The sequence below is a fragment of the Lagopus muta genome, chromosome Z (assembly GCF_023343835.1).
Source record: "Lagopus muta isolate bLagMut1 chromosome Z, bLagMut1 primary, whole genome shotgun sequence".
In the NCBI taxonomy this organism is placed as follows: Eukaryota; Metazoa; Chordata; class Aves; order Galliformes; family Phasianidae; genus Lagopus; species Lagopus muta.
In genome coordinates this window covers 32,570,888-32,595,719 of record NC_064472.1, presented here as the reverse complement: position 1 = coordinate 32,595,719, position 24,832 = coordinate 32,570,888, and the positions used below count along the sequence as shown (strand labels likewise).

The following is a 24,832-nucleotide window of genomic DNA, read 5'->3' as shown; positions in this document are numbered from 1 at the left end:
AAATCAATGGTTGCTTCTAACACCTATTTCAACAGTTCTCTTTGATATGGACTCTTTTGATTTCCTGGCTCATCACAAGCCATACTGCAGACCCTGTAAACAGCTGGGTTATGCTACACCTTCATTAAGAACACATGCAGTAGCCAATTTAGATGACTGATCCAAGGAGATGATTAAAATGAGGTAGTGCCTTTAGTTTTTCTGAACTACGGTGGTTATGAGGATGAGATAACCAGAGTGATCTGTAACACACTGCCTATTCAGTCCTGCTCAGTACTATGCAGAATGGGAACCACTACAGAGCAAAAGCACAAAGAAGCCTCACTTTGCGTTTGTAGCAGCATATCTGAAATGAGATCTCAATGTAGGTATCCACCTCTTACACTGATTAATAGTTAGTTATTTGTATGCTTTAATTAGTTGACATAAATTCTCTCTAAAAAAAAAAAAAAAGGTCATTCATAAGAAAATATTAACAAGATATTGAAATATGCGAATGGACTGTGAGATTCTAGAAATACTTCAGTGTGTAGGTAAATGAAGTCACTAAGACATAAGTTATTAACAGGTTTCACTCAGGATAATAAATACTGAAGATAAATATAAACATAGAAATTTGTACTTCTTTCATTATCTTAATTTATCAGCATATCTTAGTGACTAAAATTGCATGCTACTATTGCTACCTCATAATATTCTTTTTTTGGATATAGTGATGTTACTTTTCGAGGAACATGGCATCAAAATCCCAGTAAAAAGAAATGAGATTTCCTTTGAGAATAGCAGAAAAAAGTATGAAACTTAATGATTGGCAGCAAGTCAATAGACTATGTTACAGTAAAAGCTTCACTGTTGGGGGAAAAAAGCTCTGCTTTAGTTATCCAGATCCTGTCCTGTACTTCTTGCAAGGAACAGAATACTATTCATTGAGTAGAAGGGAAATCAGATCGAATAACGACGTGACTGATGTAAAAAAAATCTTGGCCGTTTCTCATAAGAACTGTTTTGATGCAATACCATTATGTAAACTCATGAAGAATAAGAAAACCATGTTCTTTAGGTTAGCAGAGGAAAAAAAGTGGAACTGTTATAATACATGTTGTTTGAACACATACCTACACAACAGAATTTTAAAGGTAGTTATAATTTTCCAACAAAGCCCTCTGAACATCATTTTGTTTAGAGACCTTCCTAAAATATGTATTAAACTGACCAACTCAGATGACTGTGCCAGGGCTGTGATGATTATTCATCATATGAATACGCATTCAGGTGATTTTCAAAAGAGGAATTACACATCTTAAATAAGATGCAGGTATTATTAAATAAGATGTCTGGTATATCTTTAACACATCATTTTTATTTTCCTGATAAGCCATAAATGATTCCATCTAAACTGTTGCACTTCATCAGGTAAACAAGTATTTAGGACACAGCAGGTCTAGCAAGAATAGGCTTTCAAAGTGTTTATGGAATACAGTAATTGGTCATGCTCTAGGGTCATTTTTCAAAATCTGATAACCTAATTTTATAAAAAACATTTTCCCAAAAGCAAAGAAAATATGAAAGATTAGTCTATACTATGAAATAGTTGCTTCTTGCACTGTAGTTAATTCAAGCAATTTTTTTATTGTTAGACACGGAAATAAGACTTCTGAAACAACTGTTCTTTACAGTTCTTTTGTGACTAACCTATGATCACATTTGTGACCTAGTTAAGTGCTTGCTGTTTCACCAAAGTTAAAACTGACTCATAATGGGTTGCTTTATAATGAATGACATTGCGAGAGAATATTAAAATACCATCAGTGTTACGTTGGTATGTATGTACCAGTCTATTCAAAAGCATCATGTTGGGATCAAAAACACCTTATTTTGCTTATATATATCAACACTTGTGAAGTAATACACACAGTCAGATGCTTGGAAGTAGAAAACTGTGCATCTGTTTTGTCAGTGGCGCAAACAAATAACTACATAAAGAATTACACTGTCAGAAATATATTGTTTATCTTCAACAACAGGAGTAAGATCTATAACCAGAGTAGAAGCCACAGATCAGTCAGAACGGTTTTAGCCTTCAAAGTCAACACAAAGATAATTTTACTGGACCACAATCTTCACAATAATACCACAACTTTCCAATTGCTTTCCATTATTTGTATGCTAAACAACTCCTTCCATTTCAGCAATTTCCCACCACTAATGTTAGTCACTTTAAACTTCTTTCAAATATTCAATTACAAAACACAGTAGCACAAATTTCCCTTCTCCCCTTTTGTAACATACATAAAACTATTATATATATATATATATATATATATATATATATATATATATATAAATAGTAAATGTAGTAACATGCTTTGTGAGTTAAGGCTTCTGGACTGTGAAAGACAAACTTGCAGGTATTATTTTGACTGAGGTAAGGAAGTAATGAAGCCACAGAAAATGACCAAGAATGGTAAGTAATGAAAGGGCAGAAAGAATACTGAAGTTGCAGTGTAATACAAAGACCCAGCTAGAGAAGTTCTCTGTAACTCATTCTTTTCTCACATGGCAAATTAAGGATGACAAATTAAGAATTACAAGGCCAAAGTGTTATACTGGAAGTCACCACACTACAAGCTACCTAGATAGTGAGGATGGCTGGCAGAAAATAGAAGTGCCGAGGGAAAAGAAAGCTGTAGTTTCTCCCAATCTCTAAAATGGCTGTAGCACAGCCACTCAAGTAGAAAAGAATGTGAGTTAAGCACAGAAACTGAGAGCAAGGGGAAAAGTGGGAAATAATATATTCCTACACAGTTGATTTCTGGTACTGATTCCTTCCTTTCTCTCTCCCTCACCCCAAATCTAGGACATATACACATGTAGGCACCAACCAAATGGACAGTAATATTTTTCCTTCTTCTTCCATGTATGCTATCACTGTGTTCCTTCACTTCACCACAGTGATATCAATCTCAGTAACTGTTAAAAAACTAGCACTGTCTATGATTCCATTTTGCTGCACTTATGTGGAAAACCTATTTCCCCGTAAAAAAATTTTAACGTCATTCGCAATCTTCTTCTCAGACTGCTAGTACCAAAACTGAGTTGGGTTTTGCCACACAATACCAAGGGACATCAGTATGCTGCTAATTCACTTGCTGTTAGAAGCAGCTCAAACAGCCATTTCTCACTTGAAGTGAAACAAATAAAACATCAGTCTGATGAAAATGCTAAAACAGCTGCTTAAAATGGAAAGTATTACTATTGACATTGCTAGTTAACAAACTTCTTCAAAGCAAGAATGTATGCTGGCCAAAACTAGAAAGTTTGCTTCCTGAGTCAATAACTTTGCAATTCTGTATTCTGAGACTGTAAGACTAAATTTCTGCTCTGACACAAAGTAGGAAAATTGTAACGTTCAGTATAAATTTTAATTGTCAGCACTCCTGCCTGGATTCTGGAAACAATTTACCATCAGAGAATAATTCCATGGACTGCCAACTCATTACATATTAAGTCAGAAAGGTAGACACACAACACACTTTCTTCCTTGGATGCGGCTAGCCAACAATACTAATGGCTTTTTTCATTTTCAAAGAATTCCCTCTTCAACTTTCAGGAGTTATTAAACAAACATGATTATAAAATATCTGGAAATCATTTTTTTTCTGCTTCTGTAATGCTTTTGTATTTAATGCATTCAGTGAAATCACACTCTTGAGGCTCAATTAAAAGCAATTAAAGGAAGATTTCATAATATTTTGCTTGTTTTCTAAAAGAAAATCTTGTTATATTCAAACATACTTAAATCTGTTCCATTTGAAGAATGAAAGATGGCTTACCACATCAGAACACTTTATCTTCAATGTCTTCTTCACTTAAAGAGAGAGAATTTGGTTTTGCATTGTTAATTTTAATGATTTCCAAATATTCTGGCCAGAAATCTACCCTACAGCCTACACAGTCTTTTTTTCCAGGTACTGCATTGGAAAACACATAGCAATCTCCCATTTTCAGGTCAAGTTGTCTGCACTGCACTGTAACAATTCCGAAACACAAAACACAATATATATATATAGTGTACTATTTTCATGGTGAAATGCTCGCTCAATATGCTCTTCAATACAAGTTTCCAAATTCTTTACTATAGGAGCATGATCTCATGAGGGAATTTTTGCCCATACTACCTACCAGAGATTTTCCACTTTCTCAAGAATAGACGCAACTTCTATTCTTTAGTTTTATTCTTAATATCCATTCTCAATGGCTACTGGTTTATTTGTGCTGTGCAACCAACACTGAAAGGAACACTGTATTCTTACTAAGCCTTTGTGACAGCTCTCCATGTTTTGCATTAGTGTACTGTAAGACACTAACACTTCTGTTGCTTCCAATAAGCCTTTCTTATCCTATGTGAGTTTTATTACAGCTTTTTATTGCCTCTGATCAGTATTTCTCTCTGATGGTCACCTTTGCTGCTCTTTCCCTTTTTCCAGAAAGAAGATAGATGATGACTACAACTGGAGACTAAAGTACACATGACCGTATGTTGAGGCACAATTGGCTCATGAAGTAGTACTTGCCACTCACTGCTTAGACTTTCTTTCTGTCAGCACTCATGGAAAAGCAGTCCCCATCCAACAAGTTAAAGTGTCAAATTTCATATTCTCTTGAGAAATAAGTATTCAGTCATCAGCTGAACTCTTAGGCTTTGGGCCTGTCTGTAAGCCTTCAAAGTACCTTCTGAGTTGCATGCATACTGCCACCCTAGCATAAAAAGGAAAGAAGTGTATTTACATTCATTTTGCCAAACATTAGCATCTTCTGTCCAATCATTTGAATGCAGAAGTGTTAGGAGAAAACAGCTTAGAGAACAAGAGTTGACACGTACAGTGTGAAATCTTAAGGTGCTTGAATGCAATGAGGGAGAAAGTGAGACAGAACCACATTTCATCTCCCTAACTGTGCGATAGTCCACATGAACTTTGTGACAGGTCTCTGTCTCTCAGCCACACTTGACTAGCTTCTGCTGACATTCAGCTGTCAGACAGCAACCCTTTACCATGCCCCTAACATGCTCTACAGCTTCACCCAATTAACTCGCTTTCACTTGACATTGCAGCAAAAAGCTTCATAATAGGTGGTCAAGGTGCATGGTGTCTGCTTGCCCTCTAACTGCTCACGCACAGCATAATGCTTAGCTACCTTCCTTTTTGTCTTTTTGCTCAAAACGGGTGCAACTACCATCTAGGCATTTCATTACTAAACAGACAAGGAAAGCTGAGCTTTGCCAGTAGTGCATTAATCTGTCTTTTCCCAAAGACTAATTTTAATGTGGAATCGTAGAGCAAATCATCACAAAAGATTTTGGCAAAAATGAAATTACACTAATTCAATAAAACACTTCAATCACTTTATAATTAATGAAGATATATCAGCAATACAGGTAAAAGGGGAAAATACAGAAAAGGTAACTATTTGTAACAGTAAATATTAACAATATAAACGAGGAAGGTCTATGAACACTGGAAATGTCTTTATGATTCAGTTTTCTTGCATTAAAAATATTCAGGCATTCAGAATATTATTTTTTGCTATGTATTTCTGCCAAATCTACAGTATTTTAAAGAATAAGGATCAGAACAATGAAGCTGTGTAGCTAACAAAATAAATGAACCATCTAAATTGGGAAAAAAAATATTTTAGGATCTACTGGTAGATTATTTTAAAATGAGAACAAACATGGAACTTACTGCTACTCTCAAGACAGATGCCTTGAGAATATTCTCTTGCTCACTACTTCTCTCCAAAGAATTTGAATAGATATGTAGACTAAGTCAGAAAATTCCTTCAAGAAGCCAATATTCAGCATGAACTGATGATATTCAAGTGCCCTTTGATGGAGAGGCTTATTAACTATGCTGGAACAGACTGGATGAGTGTCTGGACAGCAGAATTATGAGAGCAGCTGCAGTGAATGCCTTGTGGTAGCCTTATCGGTTTCAACAACTCAAAGACTATCCACTGAGTCTGCAGATTCCGTTGTTTGCTAAATTACAGCAAATTCAGAAGATTACGTTACCTATTTGCTTCCCAGCATATCTATAGGGTCTAGTCCCCCTGAAGTTCTCTCTAAAAACCCCTGAAAGAGCATTTGTTACATAAGAGATCTGTTTTTTATAACGAAAAGCACACAACCAGCTTGCAGAAACTGGAAACTCAAGGGAAGCTGTAAACATGAAGGAAGGAAATCAAAAAGGAAACATATTGATTGAGGTGTAAAGCATACACGTCTTTCAGCAGTAATTTAAGGCAAGGAGATAGAACCAACTTATCTTTATGCAAGGTGGTAAAAAGAAACGTCATACGCACTTAGGGTACCTGCTTTAGCAGGGGTGTTGGGCTCAATGATCTCTTGAGGTCCCTTCCAACTCCTGCAATTCTGTGATTCTGTGATTTGGAACTGGCACACCTCTGGAAGAGGTTGCTGATGCCAAAATGAGTAATTTTCCGCAATAAAAACAGAACACAATGAGCATCTCATTCATATTTCAGGTAGGAAAATGCCATTATACAGGCTTACAAAGAAGTGTCAGGAAAGGACAAGGCCTTTTAGTGGAGAAAACAACTGCAGATCCTGAAATGTGAAGAGAGATTCTAAACTTGTGAATTGACAGCCTTTAGCATTCCATAGAAAATTGCTGGATTGTAGGTAGCTGACAGGAGACAGAATTGGGATGATAAGCTGGATGACTAACACGACTTGGCTGTACCTATTTGAAAAACAGAGTTTTTTCTTTTGTTTTTTGTTTGTTTTAGCAAAGACTGTAATACAGATCAACTCTTGCATGTTGAGTAAGAGCATCTACATTTGCAATAGGCTATAGGACTGTAACTCATCTCCTCTAAAAAATATTAAACCAAGAGGCCTCTTCAAAAGATCTTCTAATGACAGAGTAAAAAATGATAGCACTAATGCCATGCTTAGAAGTGAGGCGTTACTGCTTTCAGCTTTATTTTCTCAACAGAAAATGTTGAGAATGGAACAGGAATGTTTATTATTAAAACCATCAATGTAGCAAGAGGACAAAAGGTTCCACCCTCCTAGCACTGACCAGTGCAGAGGCATTTCCTACGTCATCCAATGAAGTATAGACAGTCACCTATCAGTCAAAATCCTGATAAGGGCTTCATCCCCTGTCCCTGAATATACTGCAGGAAAAGATTCACCTTTGGCTCCCTGTATGTTTGAGGTATTTTCCAAACTTTTGTTCGCTTATTCAAAGCAAACATTTTAATGTTCATTCATCCCCAGTAAAAACTGGTTCACATAACTTCAGTAGGAAATTACTCCTCCTGTATATTACATAAAGTATCTCATGCAGTGTGTATTCAAAAGGGTATTTCTAAAAGGTAGCTTTATAACAGTAATTGTTAAGGAACACAGTTGGCATTCCTGCAGCACTGCTTCTAAAATTACAGTTCATATCTGAATGGCCTAAAAAAAAATACTTTTTAGGTTCAATTTCAGTTGACAGCAAACATGTAGGTCTTTTGTAAATGCACGATCCAAATTACACTAACTGGGCAAGGAATCAAGCTTATCAGTTATAAACAACTTGAGTGTGTGTGAGCTCGGGTTACTATATCTGTTGGTTTTGGCCCAATTTACATATACAGTCATACTTCAGACTGAGATTAAACAACACTCTAACAATTGCTTCAGCAGAACTTTTCATACTTAGTAGATTCAAGAGTACAGTCAGCCTCTAAGAACTGTTTTTCAGTCAGGTACTAGACCATCACTTTCTGTGAGGCCGAACATGTAGTTAGAGCGAGGCAAATGGAACTAATATTTCCTGCATACCAATCATATTTTATGCGAATCAACATTAAAAAAATGCTAATGGAATTTCATCCTTCAGTATACATATGGCAAATGTGTGTTCTGAAAGCACAGAAGAATTTATTTTTTTCAAAAAGCCACCACATACAACACTGAAAACATTCATCCGGCACACAACGTTTTTATCAAAGTTTAATGAGAAGCATAGAAGGAGACTTGGAGGGAAGTTCCTTCAGCTTTTTGGCTTTTATAGCAAGAAAGCTGTAGCATAACTTTAAAAAATCATTTTACAATGGGATATTTCTGTAATTTGGTCTGCTTCCTAAGTTTCAAAATGGTATCTTGAAATTCCTTTACTTAGAACTCCTGATTAGATTATATTCTTCCAAAAAATCTTTTATTTAGAGTATAGCAAACTTCAGCAAGTAACTAAATGCAACTAGAAATTTCTAAAGCTATAGGATGTTTTGACATGTGCAAATGAAATGAAATGAAATTGAAATGAAATGGGACGACTGCTATGTCAGGCTGCCCTATTTAAGTTGCAGGATTTGCACAGGCTCCCAAAAGAGTGCAGTACAATCAGTGAAACCCTGTGAAAGAAACCTTGGTGTTGCAGAGTCTGAGAAAGACTGAGAGGGACCCTAACAGGGATTATACCCCTATAATCACCATATGAGCCAATTATTTTGTGATCAAGTGACACACACAGGTACTCAACCAAACCTGAAAAATCAGTGAGCTATTTCACAACTGTGGTTAATTACCTGTAATATCTAAGTAGGACAAAAGGCTTCCCAAAATATCTACGAACACACAATTTTAGCACAGGCAAGTATGGCAGTGTCAGCTTTATGGTGACATTCCCTGATTGAACCACATGTCAATTGCAGTTCAGGCACAGATTCAGAAGTGTGGTGTCTTAACGTGGCTCTGAAAGTTCCAGGGATCTCTCTCCAAAAACCAGGAAGAACTGAAGGAAGCAATTACACTGTCTGAAAATGACGAAAAGGAATAAATGCATCATCATCGTGCCACTGTGCTTCCTTAATACCATCAAATGTAGCAGGGAAACAGTTGTTTTTCCACACTGTCCTTGCCCACATTAATACACCTTACTACCTACTGTGTATTTTAAAGGTACCTTACCTTCTTTAAAAAAAAAAAAAAAAATCAGTTGATTGCTTAATGAAAAGAGGCTCCTTCCCTTCCAAAAGCTATACCTTCTGAATGAAGTCAACAAAGAATAATTTTTTGTAAAATGGGAAAAATATATCTTAAGAATCACATTGTGTCTTTAAACCTCTTTAACTGTACTGAACTGTTACACAAACTAAAGGAAACAAAAATATTTGAAAAGGTTTTAATCATGATAATATCTCCACAGTTGACAATGAGTTGACAATTTTTTTACCTTATCAGGTAGTCATTTCACATTGTAAAAATTTCTTCAAGTACTAGCTTATTCAACAGGCCAAATTGCTTCAGGGAGCCAGGTCTCTAGAGAAAATAGGTCCTCAGTATGATTAACTGGAAAAACTGCTCCGTTGCTACATAATGTGGAGTTTCAGAGACTTCCATGAAAGGTTTTTATATGTAATTTAAAGATGACAACAATAAATAAATAAGTATATGCTGGTTAAATATTAAGCAGCGTGACTTAAATATGTAAAACCCACTAAAACATGATGTAACTTGCTGACTGTATGCGCCTAAATCGTGTCTACGTTACAGGAACAGGCATGGGTTAAGAAAAGTGTTACGCTTTATGCCCTAACACTGAATTTCCTCTTTTTATCTGTGCAAGTCATATTCTCTAACATATTTTATAGAGCACATTTTTTTTATTTCTTGCATTAACTTTTATTCTTAGAGTACAAAATGCAAACAATCAGACAACAGAAATAGGTAAGCAGAAGTATTTCTACAAAAACGTTACTTTATGGTGAAAATGTCACAGAAAAGAACACAAAGTCTGCTCTTCTTTTCCCCAAGTGAAAACGATGTAAACATGAACAATGACACAAGAAGGCAGGAGAAAAAAGCATGACCAAATATTTGATTTCTACAAATTCCAGAAAGGCACAAATTCAAGGACACTGCTGTGGTTTACAGCACCTTTCCTCACCATCATCATTATCTCCCTTTGGCCTGTAAAGGGTCTTCCATATGGTCTAGTCCAACAGATGAGAAATCTGCTGTGGGACTGATAGTGGAAATGATGCCTGGCCTTTCCAAGGCAGTGCACCAGAAGCAGACTAAGAGGAGAAAGAGTCATTGGAGGTAGCTGTTTCCTTTGAGGGAAGGTTTGCCCCTAGCAAACTGTAGATTCTCCAGCCCAAACCAGTTAAATGCCAACACAATTTTATTTATTTATTTTTTTTGTAGTGAGTGAATGTAGCCTGATGCATGCCACACTGAGGGCATGCTGCACATACAGGCAATTCTGAGGCTGGCTGAGAAATGAGAGTCTCTCCCTAGGCAGTGGACAGATACTGTTACAAAATAAGAAGAAAAGCCATGAAAGACAACAAAAATCCTTCCACCTGTTATACCAACTGATCTAATCTCAACTCCCAGGTAACATCTCAACACCTTGAACTATTCATCAAAGCTAATGAATGAAGACCAGCCTGGAATTTTCTTCTTTAACACTGCACTGTATAATTAGCTTGAGATACACAAAAACTCAAAATTAAGCAGGAGTCGGAAGGAGTCAAGGAAATCATTAATCACAACAGCACACTTTATGCGATTTAAATTCACAATGATATGAAGATATGAGGAAGATGACAATCTGGATTCCACGGATTTGCAAAACATTTAAGTTTCTGAGCTAGACTCATTCAGGCACAGCTACACTTTAATCCCGTCCAAAAATTTCTCAGTGAATTCACAGTCACAGAAAAGACAGACATTCTCTTTATGTTTAACCCACAGTTTAACAGAGAATAATAGAAGCTTCCCAGCTCCCTTTCTTGAAATAACTTCTTCAAACGGGAGGAGGAAGCACCTTCTGGCCTGAGTAAAAGTTCTCGAGTCTGGAAAGAAGTGAATTTGTCTGCTTTTGTAGAGAAAATTCCTTTTCTTCTATAAAGCCAGTAAAATTGTGTCCTTGGCTCTGTTCTTTTGTAAAAACTTTTTCTCAGGGTTAAATGTCCTGGACTATAATATCAAGTTCTCAAAATAACAGCCTGTCTAGCACTCCCGATACTTTTATTTCCACTATAGCATTAGCAGTACATGCAACCACATTTAAAAGTTTCTCTTATTTTGATGTTCTGAAAATTTCACTTTGGGAAATGTGGGAGGAAGGCAAAAGAAACAAAGGCATGTAGCAAACATGAAGCAAACATGCAGCTGGCAGATAAAAAGCACTGCATATTACCAATGAAACACATTCTGAAAGACTGCTGCATAGACATCTGACAAGGAAAATAGTATCACACAGCTGTCTCCTGACTCAACATTGTCCTCCACAGCCACTGAGGCCTCTCTGAAACATTCAGTTCCACAAAGTCCCACAAATCATTTTGCAAATAAAATAAAAGACTGGCTCGCTTCTATCTTTTTCCCTTGAAAATGAAAGAAAATGAAACATAGGCATTCAGCTCCTTTATCCTGTTAATCTGGTGCAGACAGCGAATGAATGGGCAGTGTTTCTCTACAAGGCAAACTTGAATCTATGCTTTAGAGCTGTTTCCTTGTCCAAACCATTAGTCTCTCTGAACTAATTTCCAATTAGTTACTCTAGGAAGTACAATTGTTCCCCTGGCCTGAGCACTTAGGGTAGGAAATGAATACAGTGCTAGTTTCCAAGTGTCTTGTTTTCAGTCCTGGGAACTGAGGACCCTTGCTTGTGAGTTGGTAGTTCCAGTACCTTACTAGAAACACATTTTTAATGCCATAGAAATGCAAACCATGAACGAGAAAGGGAAAGGAGCTTAGCTTCCTGAAAACATGACCTTCCTTTTCTGCAGCTCAGCCAATGACCTGAAAGATTGTTTTGTGCTTAACATTGGAATAAACCTGTGGTCATTTAGGAGCTTCATGGTTTCCATTAAGCCGCACAGCATGGACATTTGGAATTTCATGGCAACTGTGAAGTGAGAATGTAGACCCTGCTTTTCCAAAGCAAAGGCAACTGCCGAGAGCTAACACCCACACACATTCACTCACATTCCTTAGCCAATTCTTGTCATTAAAGAGGCTTTCAAAACAGACAGACCACCACAAAAAAAAAACAAAAAAACAACTAAACAAACCACTTAAATCGCCTTCTTGAGCACTTGAAAGCAGAATACTACCACTAGAAACGTAATGCTTAAATGCAGCAAATGCATTGTGTCCATCAATAGTATTCACGGCATTAATTCTGCAACTGCACTGAATAGCTGAAGTATTGGAAACCACCTAATTACCCAAACATTTACCTCTCTGCAGGTGTAAATACATGGGCCTAATAAGCTTTCCCACTGTGAAAGCAGTTACTTAAATTATATTAAAATATTAAAAACTATTTAATGAGTTTTTTTCCCCTAAAGTAAATTGAGTGTGTGCCTTAACCTGCTTCAGGCAAAGGAAGTTTCAAACATATTGGTTTTGAAACTAGCCATTATTTCCCATGTTGCAAAAATGGCAATTTTATTTCCCAACAGCAAATGAAACTGTCAGGAAAATTTAGATGCAATAAAATTGGGTGGTTAAACCAACATGCTGGATTTGGAATAAAACTGAATTAAAGGAATTAAAATTAAGCATTATGTCAGTCAAACTTTATAAGAACTATTTTAAACAGGGCGGGTTTTCTTCTTCTTCGTTTTTGCGAAAGTTAGGATTTGGACTCGGTGGAGTCCAGCCGTAACTACCCATTTTATGTCCATCAATGGTGTCACATTTGAAATTTGCGCAATGAAAAATATTTTGCATAAAATGTGTTGCTTCTGGCAACATTTCTGCCTAAATAAAAAGTTGTCAGGCAGTGTGTGACTTTAGTGGTACAGAGTTTTAAAATGGTGGCTTCAGTCCAAGGCTAGCTAATAACGGCTGACATGCACTGGAATCTTGAGGCCTAAATCAACATTGTTTTCACAGCTGTAATTAAGCCACCTAATCAGAAGCACATTTTGACGGGACAGTTTCTGGAAGCCAGACATTACAATTTCTTATGCCTGGAGCGCAGTGGCTCATGAGAGGTCCTCATTTAATTTCAGGTTTTAAAAAAAAAAAAAAAAAAAAAAAAAAAAAAAAAAGGCTGTAAAATGAAAAGACTATAAAAAAGCAGTGTACGACTGTTGAAATGAAGCAGGCCTATGTGTTCATGCCTTGACCAACCCCGTATCCCACCCTCCTTCGGCTCTCTGCCGAGTCCCCAGCTCTCAAGTGGCAGCTGCACGCAGTGAGATTAAGGGCTTCTGCCAAAGTCAACAGATGAGCTGGTCTGAACTGGCTCTCTGTGTGTTCTGATTGTAAATTGTGCTGGTGATGATTAGAGAACTCTAACACAGGATGTCGACTCTTAAAACTGTCCAGAGAAAATATTATTTTTTTTTAAGTTCAGGAAATTTTTTTAAACTTCTTTTGTGGGCTGGTACATAGTGTTGTGTCTATAGCTTTCACATGATTCAAAGGTGAATTCACACAAATGAAGTAACTAAATTACTGACGGAAAGGACACCTGTACACGCTCACAGCAAGATCCTTCATTTAGGGATGTTTACACAACAGCATTGATGCTGAATACAATTCTCTGACTACTACATTCAAGCAGACTCGTCCTTCTGTCACCTGCCAGCAGAAGATACCCCTAATTCAGACTATCAACCTTTTGTACTGCGCGACCATTGCTTCAGCATGTTGTCATACTTGAAATGGCTAGAATGTCTTGCTCATTTTCTGGAACACAGCTACATTAGTAACTTTAACATAAACTTTCAACCCCAGAGGCCATTGTAAAACTATCAATATGAAGGCACCAGTCACTGGGGTCTGATTACATTTAGTTCTGCATTTTAATTACATATGGATTCTATTAACTGAACCTCTTGCCTTATAGGCAACATTTTAATCAAATTACTATAATTTTCAAATATGTTACAATAGTCTGACAAGTTAAAAGTTCACATACCTAGAATATTGAGTATCAAAATTTTTTTCCAAAGAAAAGGAAGTATTCTTTACCAAACAGCAAGTGTGTTTTTGGATTACTGTAACTGTTTTTGAACACCTTGCCTCAAGTCACAAAATGTGATTTATAATGTTGGTTTCATATTATTATATTTTTATTGGTACTACATAATAAGCAAATAGTTTAAACTACATGATTTATACAGCTTGGTTACAACTGCTACTTATGTAAGCAATACCACATAACAAGGTGAGCATTTATACCAGGATACCTGCATTCCTTGACTGTGCAGTAAAGTTGTCAGCTGAAGGCCAGTTGCTTACAGTCAGGTAAGAAATGTAAATACTTCTGTAAAAAATTGCTCCCTGGTAGATATTCCTGCTTTCCAGAGTCATCCTAATAAAGACTTTGAGCTTAGAAAATGGAATCATTTTAATTTTTTGCTCATACTGGTGTTTCCACTCTTTCATCTCTCTTATTGTCTCAATAGTTGGGAAATTCTCCTTTGGGGCTGTTACATGTCCCTTTACTTAGTAACACTTGAAGAACATTCATACACTTCGCAGTAAATAATCCATGCACCACTAATTAACAATACAGACCAATGTTCAAACAATTATTTGAGGTTTACATCTTACTGAGTTCTGTCCTGGACTATTCCCAAGAAAATGCTGCAAGACAAAGGTAACAGTGAAAATACTAAGTTTGCTTTATTCTTTTTTTTTTTCTTCTTTTTTTTGCATGGCAAATTAAAAATAAGTTTCTCCAGTCTTTCACAAAACCAGTTCAATTCCAAACCTTAAATAAAATCTTTTTGGTTCAGCTGTGCACCAGGCTAGCATGAAGTAGTGGAAAAGCCAAGTAGGATTTTCATCAAGGACCCATCTGCCTCATGCAACATCTGGCAAGAACTCCCCCAGCTGCATCAGTCATTCCATGTTCTAACACAAGAGATATGGCTTCAGCCCATGAAGCACGTTCTCTGTCACATAACATCACACTGATGGATTGTGAGCCTTTCTCCTGAGCAGCAAGTGAAAAGTCAAATAGCCTTTTTCTTCTTCCCTGGTTCCCTTCTCATCATTCTATGTGTAAGACCTGCATCCTGCTTAGATGCAACTTCCACTCTTCAAACGATGATTAAAGCAGTGACATGGAAACAAAGAACGTGGGAGAAAGATACACACTGCTCTGAACAGTCCAGTTAAGTAGAAAGAGACTGTCAGTGGTGTCATTAGCTGCTAAGCCTGAGTTCACAGCGTTCGCTGTGTCTCTCCCCACCATGAATCAGGTGCAAGTAGAAAATGAGAACTGAGAGCTGACTGCTCTGAGTGGGAAGTATACTTTCTGCTTAATGCTGCTCTTCAATACAAAATACGAAGGCATATGTATTTCTCACACACAGGATCACTTTATTTACTTCTCTCACTTTATCAAAACTTGTGGTCTTTGCATTTCCACTACTGTGTGAGATACCACTAGAAATTTTTAAACAGAAGACAGATGTAGCCATAACTTTAGGGGTTAAAAAGCAAGGATGATGAAAAGCCACATAAAGCAATGAGTGATTTGATTTTCAGCCCCAGTTAGGAGAAGCATCCAAAGACAACAGTTGTTTCATGGCTCGTTTCATGAGAACTCTGCTCCTCTTGGAGTCTTTCAATGAACCTCTCTCACCCATCTGAAACCTCCTCACCTTTTACAGTTAAAGACATCCTGCTGTCTCCCCAAATTTTCATTTAACCAGAACAACTAAGAAAGCTTTTCCCTCCTCATTTGCTTAACAAAGTTACTCTCTTTTCCCCTTTGTCTTCTACCCTCCTTTGATTCTAATGTGAAAGCAAAAAAAAGCTAAAAAAAAAAAAAAAGAGGGAGTATAATGAGATCAGCTGCATGCATGCTTAAGGCCACAGAGATGCAGTAGTCTCCAGGTCAGAGAAACACCTGGCTACTTAGAATGGGGCAGAGGGGTTTCTTTTATTTGTCAAAACTGGTACCAAAATACTTGATGTTCTTAAAAGTACTACTGACACCAGGCACAAAATCTCAAGTCTAACAGCTATGAAAACACCTTCTGGAGCACTACCATAATGAACTGAAACTGAATTCAGTTAGTAACTCAGATGTGTCAGAGCACACTGAAGAATACAGCATCACTGCATCCACTCCCCACACCACTGTACTTGTGGCCACAAACTCCCTTAGGCAGGGACTCACATGCTTACTTTGTGACTAACTTCATGCCACATCTTACCCCACAGCACCCACAAAGTAATTGCTTATGACTGCAGTATTTCACAGTACAGCATTTACAAACTCTCAGTTCAAAGCCTACTTGCTCCAACAACTCTGAATGAAAGTGCAAGCATGGTAATAAGTTAATATATTTGAAGACATAAAATGGATCAAAGTAGTAGAGTCCAGTACTGTTAAAATATTGGCGGGTGTTCATTTAAAAGGAAACCCTGAAGCACAATCCAATCTGTGATGGTTACATTACTTGCTGCTGCTGCATAACAACAACAAAAAGTAAAAAAACAAGTATGGAAACACTTTCAGCTGGTATCTTCTCTTCTCTTGGGTACAGCTTCTACTGTTGAAATACGTCCACTAAAGACCCCCTTGTAAGCACATCAGGCTTTCCTAAGGCAAGTCATAAGAGGGCATAAGGTCAGAGACACGTGAAGGGAAGACCACTGAGAAGTTTTTAACTATGATAGTGTTTCCTCACTATTTCATGGACCAAATGGCAGTGCCAGTCCAGTATGGAGTTCAGTGCTCAGTAAAATTCTCCATCTCATTTCATACTAGAGGCTCACTGCTGGCTTCTCTGTTCCTCATTTGACAACCCCAGTCAGCAAATAACCCAAATGCAACAAACTGTGGAGAACAAAACTGTGACTATGGCAGCTGCATTTCAGAGAATGTAAATTAAAAAAAAAAAAAAAAAAAAAAAAGGAAATACATAGAAGCAAAACTGTTATGATTGCAAAAAAAGACTATCACAAGATACTAATAATCAAGGAAAAAAAAAACCCTACTTTTTAAACAGAGGAAAATTTAGTGCAAAATTTCATCAAAATCAGAACAGGACTGAATGTCAACCGATCCCTTAAAATGTAAGCCATGCTGGAAACCCATGACTCCTGAAGGTACTGAAAGTCCTGCTTGATGAAATATTTGCACATATTATGGACTAATTCCAAAGAAAGTACGTATATTACAAAATATCCAATAAACACATTTTTTTCAAGTAAGTAGGAAAACTAGCTATTTGGATTTGGGGGGGGGGGGGGGGGGCTTCACATTAAAATTTTAAAATACTTTCAATTAGTACTTATGCTAAATGACAATTGAAATTGTTATTCAAGGAGTAACTATTCTTCTCCTCAGTGGGTTGTGTAGAAGAGCCAGGCAGTACTTCAATACTCTAATGCAAATAGTATGATTTGTACATCTGTACTGTATGCAGACACAAATTACTTACTAGAAGATTGCATTTAATCACAGGCATTGGAGAGCTAGGGATGCAATTTGTTTGTTTTCACTATAACAAATCAAGCCACTGCATAGCCCTTCACAAACAGGACTAGTGTAATCTTCTCTAAAAGCTCTCTCAATCAGAATGAAAGCAAACCTCTCTACAGCAAGTTTGGCAGGCTTCTGAGTCCTTAGTATACAAGTGGTCAGCTTGATCTAAACAAGAAAAGCAATCATAACAGGCAAAGGAGCAACACAATTACACTGGGCACAGGCTCAGCAGGATGCATGGAAACCTAGCAAAAATATAGAGAAAGGCTGTTTGGAGGAGAAAAGAAGTAATTTCATTGAGTGCCTTAGAAAGTTTGCACATCCACAGATAAGACAACGCATTCATCCAAATTGACTGTGATCCATCCCGAGATCAAGTGAAGTTCAACACTGACTAATATATTTTCTATTTGTGCTAATTTTCCATCATGCTGATCCATTCCGAAGCATGTTAATAAATAAATGGAATTGTTTTGAAATCAGTAAAAATTTGGAATTCACAGCCACAACCTTTAGATATATATATGTTCATGTGTTTCTGTCATTTGCTTTGAGTGCTCTCCTCTTAAAGATCTGCACAGAATCACAGAATGGCCAGGGTTGGAAGGGACCTCAAGGATCATGAATCTCCAACTCCTCTGCCAAATGCAGGGCCACCAACCTCCACATTACTTACCCAGTATTAGACCAGGCTGCCCAGGACTCCATCCAATCTGCTCTTGAACACCTCTAGGGATGGGGCATCCACAACCTCTCTGGGCAGCCTGTTCCAGCACCTCAACACTCTCATAGTAAAGAACTTCCTTCTGACATCCAACCTAAATCTTCCCTCCCTCAACTTAAAACCATTTCCCCTTGTCCTGCTGTTATCTACCCTTATCTACCTCTTCTTCAAAAAGGAAATCAAACAGTCCTCAATTCCTTTACGATTCTTCGCTTCACAGGAGTGAAAGAAAGGAGGAAGAAGAAGGGAATCAAAACAAAACAAAAATGCCTTTAAAGATTTAAGATTTCCTCCTAATCTTGTATTGAAAACTAGAGAAAGATGGAGAAGAAATTCATCAAGTGTACTCATCAAGTATGCACAACTTACAGTCTCATTCTAGACATATCTGGCTACATATTTAGGCGATTTGTTTATTCACATGTCTAGCCTCCTGCATGCGTGGCACAAATATACCTGCATTCAATAAGAATGGTAAACACAGTTCTCAGGAATAAAGAAGCACCTTTATAGCCTTAAACAAGTTCAAGTATTCTTGTGGACAACATTTTAGAAAAAAATGATTTATTTAACCTTATAACCAGATCACAGTATTTACTGAGATGCATAGTTTATCACAAATGTCTACAAAAAAATCTTGTATCCTAATTAATATTGTGCCTCTATGCACCGTCAACAACTTTATGTGTTCACTGGCTATATCTTTCGACAGTTAAATTCTTCAGGTCCAAAATTCAACTATGTACTTTTTCAGTGACAGCAGCAAAGAACAGGTCCCTAAAAAAGATACAGCAGTAAAACTGATTCCTGTGTTAACTCTTACATCCCCGTATTCTCTTCTGGAAAAGTCTCAGAAAGTTTCTGTTGCTACTGTTCTTATTGATCTAGTATATTTATAATGAAAAACTACTGCGCCCTGTATGAATGGTCAGGAAATCAAAATGACAAAAATGTAGTTGAAATGCAAACTTACCAATTGTAAGTCCCACTTTCATGAAGGCAAGCTGTTTGGTGCTTGGACATTGGGGCTGCAGTGTGAAGCTGATGAGGTGCTGTTTCTTTCACTAATATGTCAATTCTGTAACTTGCAAGTTGGTAGACATCCATAAAACTTTTAATCATGGCCTTTAAAAAGTAAAATAAATAATTAGCAACAGGCAGGTTATACTTAAATGCCAAACAGAGTACACCCAAATCTACTACATAAGAGCTAAACTTTCTTGATCAAAGAAACCAAACAAAAGCTGGAAGGCAGGCTGAATTTCAGTCTTAGGACCTAAACATCTTACATGGGTCTTCATCTTCCTTCTATCATCTTACAGATTAAAAGCATTACAGTAAAGCAAATGGTGGTGCAGTAAGGAGGTGTGGATGAACTATTTTCAAATGCACAGTGCAGTAATGAGCAGATGACACTACTTTTCACTGTATTTAAACATATGAAAGTGCTAGATCAACTTATTTCCACAAGGTATCACTACAGTTTCAGGTTAATGTTCCTACTAGCAAAATGAGTTATTAATCCTCCCAGTCCATGTTAAAAAAGCAAATTAATTTGGTGGAAACAAAAGAAACAGAGTGAACGTACAGACCTCAGAAAGTAAATAATCTGATTACAATATAGCTGGGAAAATATAATTGTTTTCATGTATATAGTGGAAGAATGTCCCAGCCGTGTAATATTGATCAGACTGATAATTAAGTTAGCAGCACAAGAGAGTACAAATGATTTGGCAGTACTGGTAAACTCATATCTGTCCTATATAGTGTAACACTGTTGAGATTATTGGACTTCTTTACAACTGGTTAATCACATTTTACAGGTTACAGTTTTCCCTTCTGAAATGACTTGTAGTGAGTTTCTACTGTATGAACATTTCTCAGATGACATGAAATTGGTCTTTTGAATGTAATTCTGTGGTATAGGCAAAAATAAACTTAGTACCACAAGCACGTATTCACTATGATTTTTACTGTTTTCCTTTCTTTATTTCCAAACACACTGCTGCGTTTGAGAATAAAAGCATAGCTGAAGTCAGTCAAATCACTTTGTTGTCAAATGTAGAAAACAGCAGTGGTAAATCAATACCATCATATATTTTCTCATTGAAAAGAATATCCAAAATATTTTACATACTGTAGTGCTAGTCCTGGAAGAAGGTGCACACAGTTCTATAAACCTGCTTCTGTGAACTCAGATCCTGATTTTAAAACTGTTTCATTTACATTCAACTTCACTAAAATGCTGCAGCTCTTCACAAACAATACCAAGCAAGAATGTGGATACAACTCACACCCCATATAAAACTGCATGAGAGCCTTCCTATAGCAACTGCCCATATGTTAAATATCAGACACATGTTGAAATACCTCTGTGGAGTGGGCCTGTGACTCATAAGCAAGGATTATACCATTGTGTCACAACAAGCTGTGTCTTACAGAAAAAAAAACAAAAAACAAAAAACAAAACCTTTATGAGTTCCTTTGATTATTTCCCTCGTGATATTTAAAAGTATCACTAAATTAGAACACATCGAGAAGGTGCCTTGCCTTCTTCCTTTCACCTCCACTACCACAAAGCTGGTGAAGCCACTAATCTACACAGATTCATTCCACATTTATAAAGGCACAATAAGCCCATGCAGTTATCTGAAACAGCAGTATAAATTCCTTGCTGCTCAACTCAGATATTTCATTTGCTCTCTTCTTTAACAAGTCCAAAAATTTTCAATCTAGGGAAAACGTATTCATTCTCCAGCTTTTATTTTCATGTATGGCAAACTTTTTTCAACGACATGTAGATTTTTTTAGTCCAGAAGGAAGCAATTTCTCAGTTATTTACAATTCTTTAACAATGTGGAAAGCAGCTTTTATGCACCCTGGGTATGCATTCTTTACAGTATACTGCAGCTCCCTAGCAAAGAGTCAGGGTCAGCTTGGATTTCTCTCACTCAGGGTCAGGTTAGGGAAAACAGTGTTTTTGGGGCTTCCAATGGGTGGCACGGAATCCTTGATAATGAGTGTGCAGAACACTTATTTTAAATGCCACTGGGAGAAAGGCAAATACATTGGGTTTTTAGACATGCCATTGGAAGGCATTCATTTACATATGATTTTCTGTAACTCATGTCAGTCACATTCTGAGTCACAAATCTGTTTTCCACTGTACAAGTTTAACTGTTTAGAAAGCTTGATACACATAGAATGGGGTGAGAACCTGATCATCTGCATGTTATGAGATCTATCAAAGAGCGATTAAACACATCTTTACTGCAGTCCAGCAGTTTAATTTAGATTTCTACTTCTGGATCACAGATACAAACATATCTGCAGCTCTGAAAACTGTTCAACAGTCAATTGTTACAGTCAGAACATCTGTTAATAGAATCAGAGAAGGGACATCTTGCTCTGCAGAATTCTGTTGGTCTCCTGCTAAGGAGTATTTTTGTTTATTGTTAAGTATACAGAGCACTAAGATGTAAGACACTTCCTCAGCTCTCCTGGTTAATTTTTATATTGCAAAATTTGACATTCAGATATATCTGCAGGATCTGCATTTAAGCAAGGACTTCCTGTTTTAAATGCACTGGTAATGTTGTGACATGCAAACTGGGAATAGAACATCTGAAATAATAAAAATTTGCCTTCTATTATAAATAAAAACTGTTTTCGAATATACATCAGAAAACTGATTCTATTCAGAAAGGCCAAATGTAGTGATCCCTGAACATTATAATAACTAATATTAATGCGACTCAGACCACTTTACACATTTTCAGACAGTTGAGTAGTGGGAAGTCTTAAACAAGGAGGATATAACAATTGTGGGTCTGAAGAATATGAATTTTAAACGTTACTGACTGTAGGAGGCCCTGTCTGAGCAGGAGGGTTAGGCTGGGCGACTTCCAGAGGTCCCTTCCAACTATAACCATTCTGTCATTCTGTGATTACAGAGCCATTTGAAGGATGGAACATGGAATGCAAGTTAACTACAGTTAAAATTTACAGAGGTTTGTCTCTTTTAACAACAGTAATTGCAATGAATTACTCTGCAAAGAAAAAGTAGTCCACTGAACCGTTCTTTTTTGGTGACATTTTCCCTTTTCTTTAACTCCAACCAATGTTCCATTTTATAAACGATTTCACTATTTTTAAAGTTCTACATCATATATTACTGAAATAGTACAAGCAAATTATAATGGCAGAAGTGTTTGCACTGTCTAAAGTGTCTTAGTGCTTGTCACAAAGAAACAAAAATCATAAAACCATGACAATGCTCCAGCACTAAGTTAGGAGATGAGCAGCCTCATGAAAACGGTAGCACGACTTTCCCAAACAACTAGCTGCAATTTACAGGATAAAAATATATTCATAATGTTGACAGGGAGCACCAGTCTAGAGGCAAACCGCACCCGCAGGTGCTGAGGGAACTGACTCTGTGAGGCCACTCTCTATAATCCTTCACCAATCATGGTGATTGGGAAAAGCACCTGAAGACAGAAGGAAAGCAAACATCATACTTGTCTTCAAGAAGGGTAAGAAGGAGGACCAAGTGAACTACAGGATGGTCATTCTCATTTCAGTCCCTGGAAAAGTAATGGACTATGTTATCTTGGAAACTATTTCCAGGCATAAGAAAAGAAGAAAATCAGCAGGAGTAGTCAGCATGAATTCACAAAGGGGAAGTCACACTTGACTAATTTAAAAGTTACTACTGAAATGAAATGATCAGTCTGATGGGTCAGACGAGAGCAGTAAAGCTGAAAAGTGACTGACTGACCAAGCCCAGAAGGGTGGTGATCAGTGGCTCAAAGTTTAGTCGAAAGTCAATGTGGAGAGATGTACCCCAAGAGTCAGTACTAGGCCTAGTCCTCATTAACATCTTCATTAGCAATGAGGACAGAAGGGCTCAATAAGTGTGTTATGACACAAAGCTTGGAGCCATGGTGGATATACCAGAAGGTTGTGTCACCATACACAGGGATCTTGGCAGGTGGAAGAAGCGTTCTGACAGGAACCTCAAGAATTATTACAAGGGAAATTGAAAAGTCCCGCATGTGGAGAGGAACAATCTCATGAACAAATACATACCGGGGGCCACACAGCTAAAAAGTGAAAAGGCAGAAATGGCATGGGTGGACAAATTAACCATTAGGCAGCAGTGTGTTCTTGTGGCAATGAAGGCAATGATGTCTTCAGAAGTAGAGAGAATCAGTCCTTCCCCTATACTCAGCATAGGTGAGGCCACACTTAGAGCAGTATGCAACTCACAATACAAGAGAAACATGAACATGCTGGAGAGAGTCCAGACACAAAGATAACTGAGGTACAGAAGTACCTCTTATATAATTAAGAAAGGATGAGAAACGGGACTGTTCCTGGGCAGAAGGCTCCAGGAAGATCTGAAATGAAGGTTCAAAGAATACGAGGCCAGACTCAAGGGCACCCAGTGTCAGGACAAGAAGTGACGGGCACAGACTGGAACACAGAGGTTGTGTGTGAACACAGGAAGCACTTCATTTTTCAGGTGACTGAGCAATAGAACAGCTGCACAGGGAATTTATGGAATCTCCCTCCTTGGAGATGCTCAAAAGCTCCCTGGGTAGGGTCTTGAAGAATTGTCTCTAGCTGGCTCTGCCTGATCAGATGGGTATGACTAGATGGTCTCCAAAGGTTCCTGAGAACCCTTGGTCTGCTTAACTTACATTACAAAAATGGAATTGTTATTCCAAATTAAAACACTGTGTATGTTGCCTTCCTTATCCTTAGTACTCTTCTAATGAGAATGAACACAGTTTGAAACAAAGCATTCTTATTTGGATTATGAATTCTAAATAACTGTATATTGAAGCATCCAGTTAAAGTTTTAGACCACTTTGAAGTTACAAATAAAACACCTAGTGATTAAGAACCAGTTTCTTTATTTTAACATCCATAATATATGATTCTAGTGATCTTATTGGGCCTACTGTTGTCCTAGAACTGTATCTCCTGGATAGAAAGAACAGAGCTAAAAGGGACCTGGTGTGAAACGCTGATAATAAAAAGGCATCACGCAGACTAACAGCCTGACAATGTAAGCACTGCATTTGTAACAGCACATACAGCAGCCAGAAAAATAAAATCATCTATTTCAAACAACTTGTTTAAAAAAAAAATTAAGTTTTAAAGTTAGAATTAACATTTGCCTGTTAGGTTCTCCCTTCAGGAAATTCTTGAACTAAAAAGAATGTTAGCAGGTTGTAAATTTACCTGAGGGCAACATAAACAAAAAGATGAAAAAAACAAGAGAAGGAATGTTGAATAAACTTCAGAAGAATGAAAGATTAAGTTTAGTATAACAAGGTGCTTAGATGGGAATCTGAAAAGACTGCGAATTTCATTTATGGTACAGAATTTGGCTGAAGTGCAGTGCAGGCAAAGGCAACTGGTGTGAAAACAGCTCCACAGATTAGAGTTCTACATGTTAAATGGATCTCTTACAAAATGCCTGTCATTACTACCTTGCTTCAAATTTGCATGAATAAGATTAGTTTTAAAAACCCACAAAACATAACATATTCCAATTAATTTTAGTTTTCAGAGGCAAAATTTCAGTCCATTTATTATAGAT

The 24,832-nt window shown here is 37.2% G+C and overlaps 1 protein-coding gene across 14 annotated transcripts in view; it reads right to left on the bottom strand.

Moving 5' to 3' along the window:
• CCDC171 (coiled-coil domain containing 171) overlaps window positions 1-24,832 on the bottom strand; it is a 217,685-nt gene that overhangs the window by 54,397 nt on the left and 138,456 nt on the right. For all 14 annotated transcript variants that reach the window (XR_007373821.1, XR_007373820.1, XR_007373822.1 and 11 more), the window contains one exon: window positions 19,193-19,344. Coding sequence is in view for 8 of the 14 variants with exons in the window: in XM_048930579.1 (XP_048786536.1) it covers window positions 19,193-19,344 (152 nt within the window). In the remaining 6 variants the exon portion in view is untranslated. The remainder of the gene's footprint in view (window positions 1-19,192; window positions 19,345-24,832) is intronic.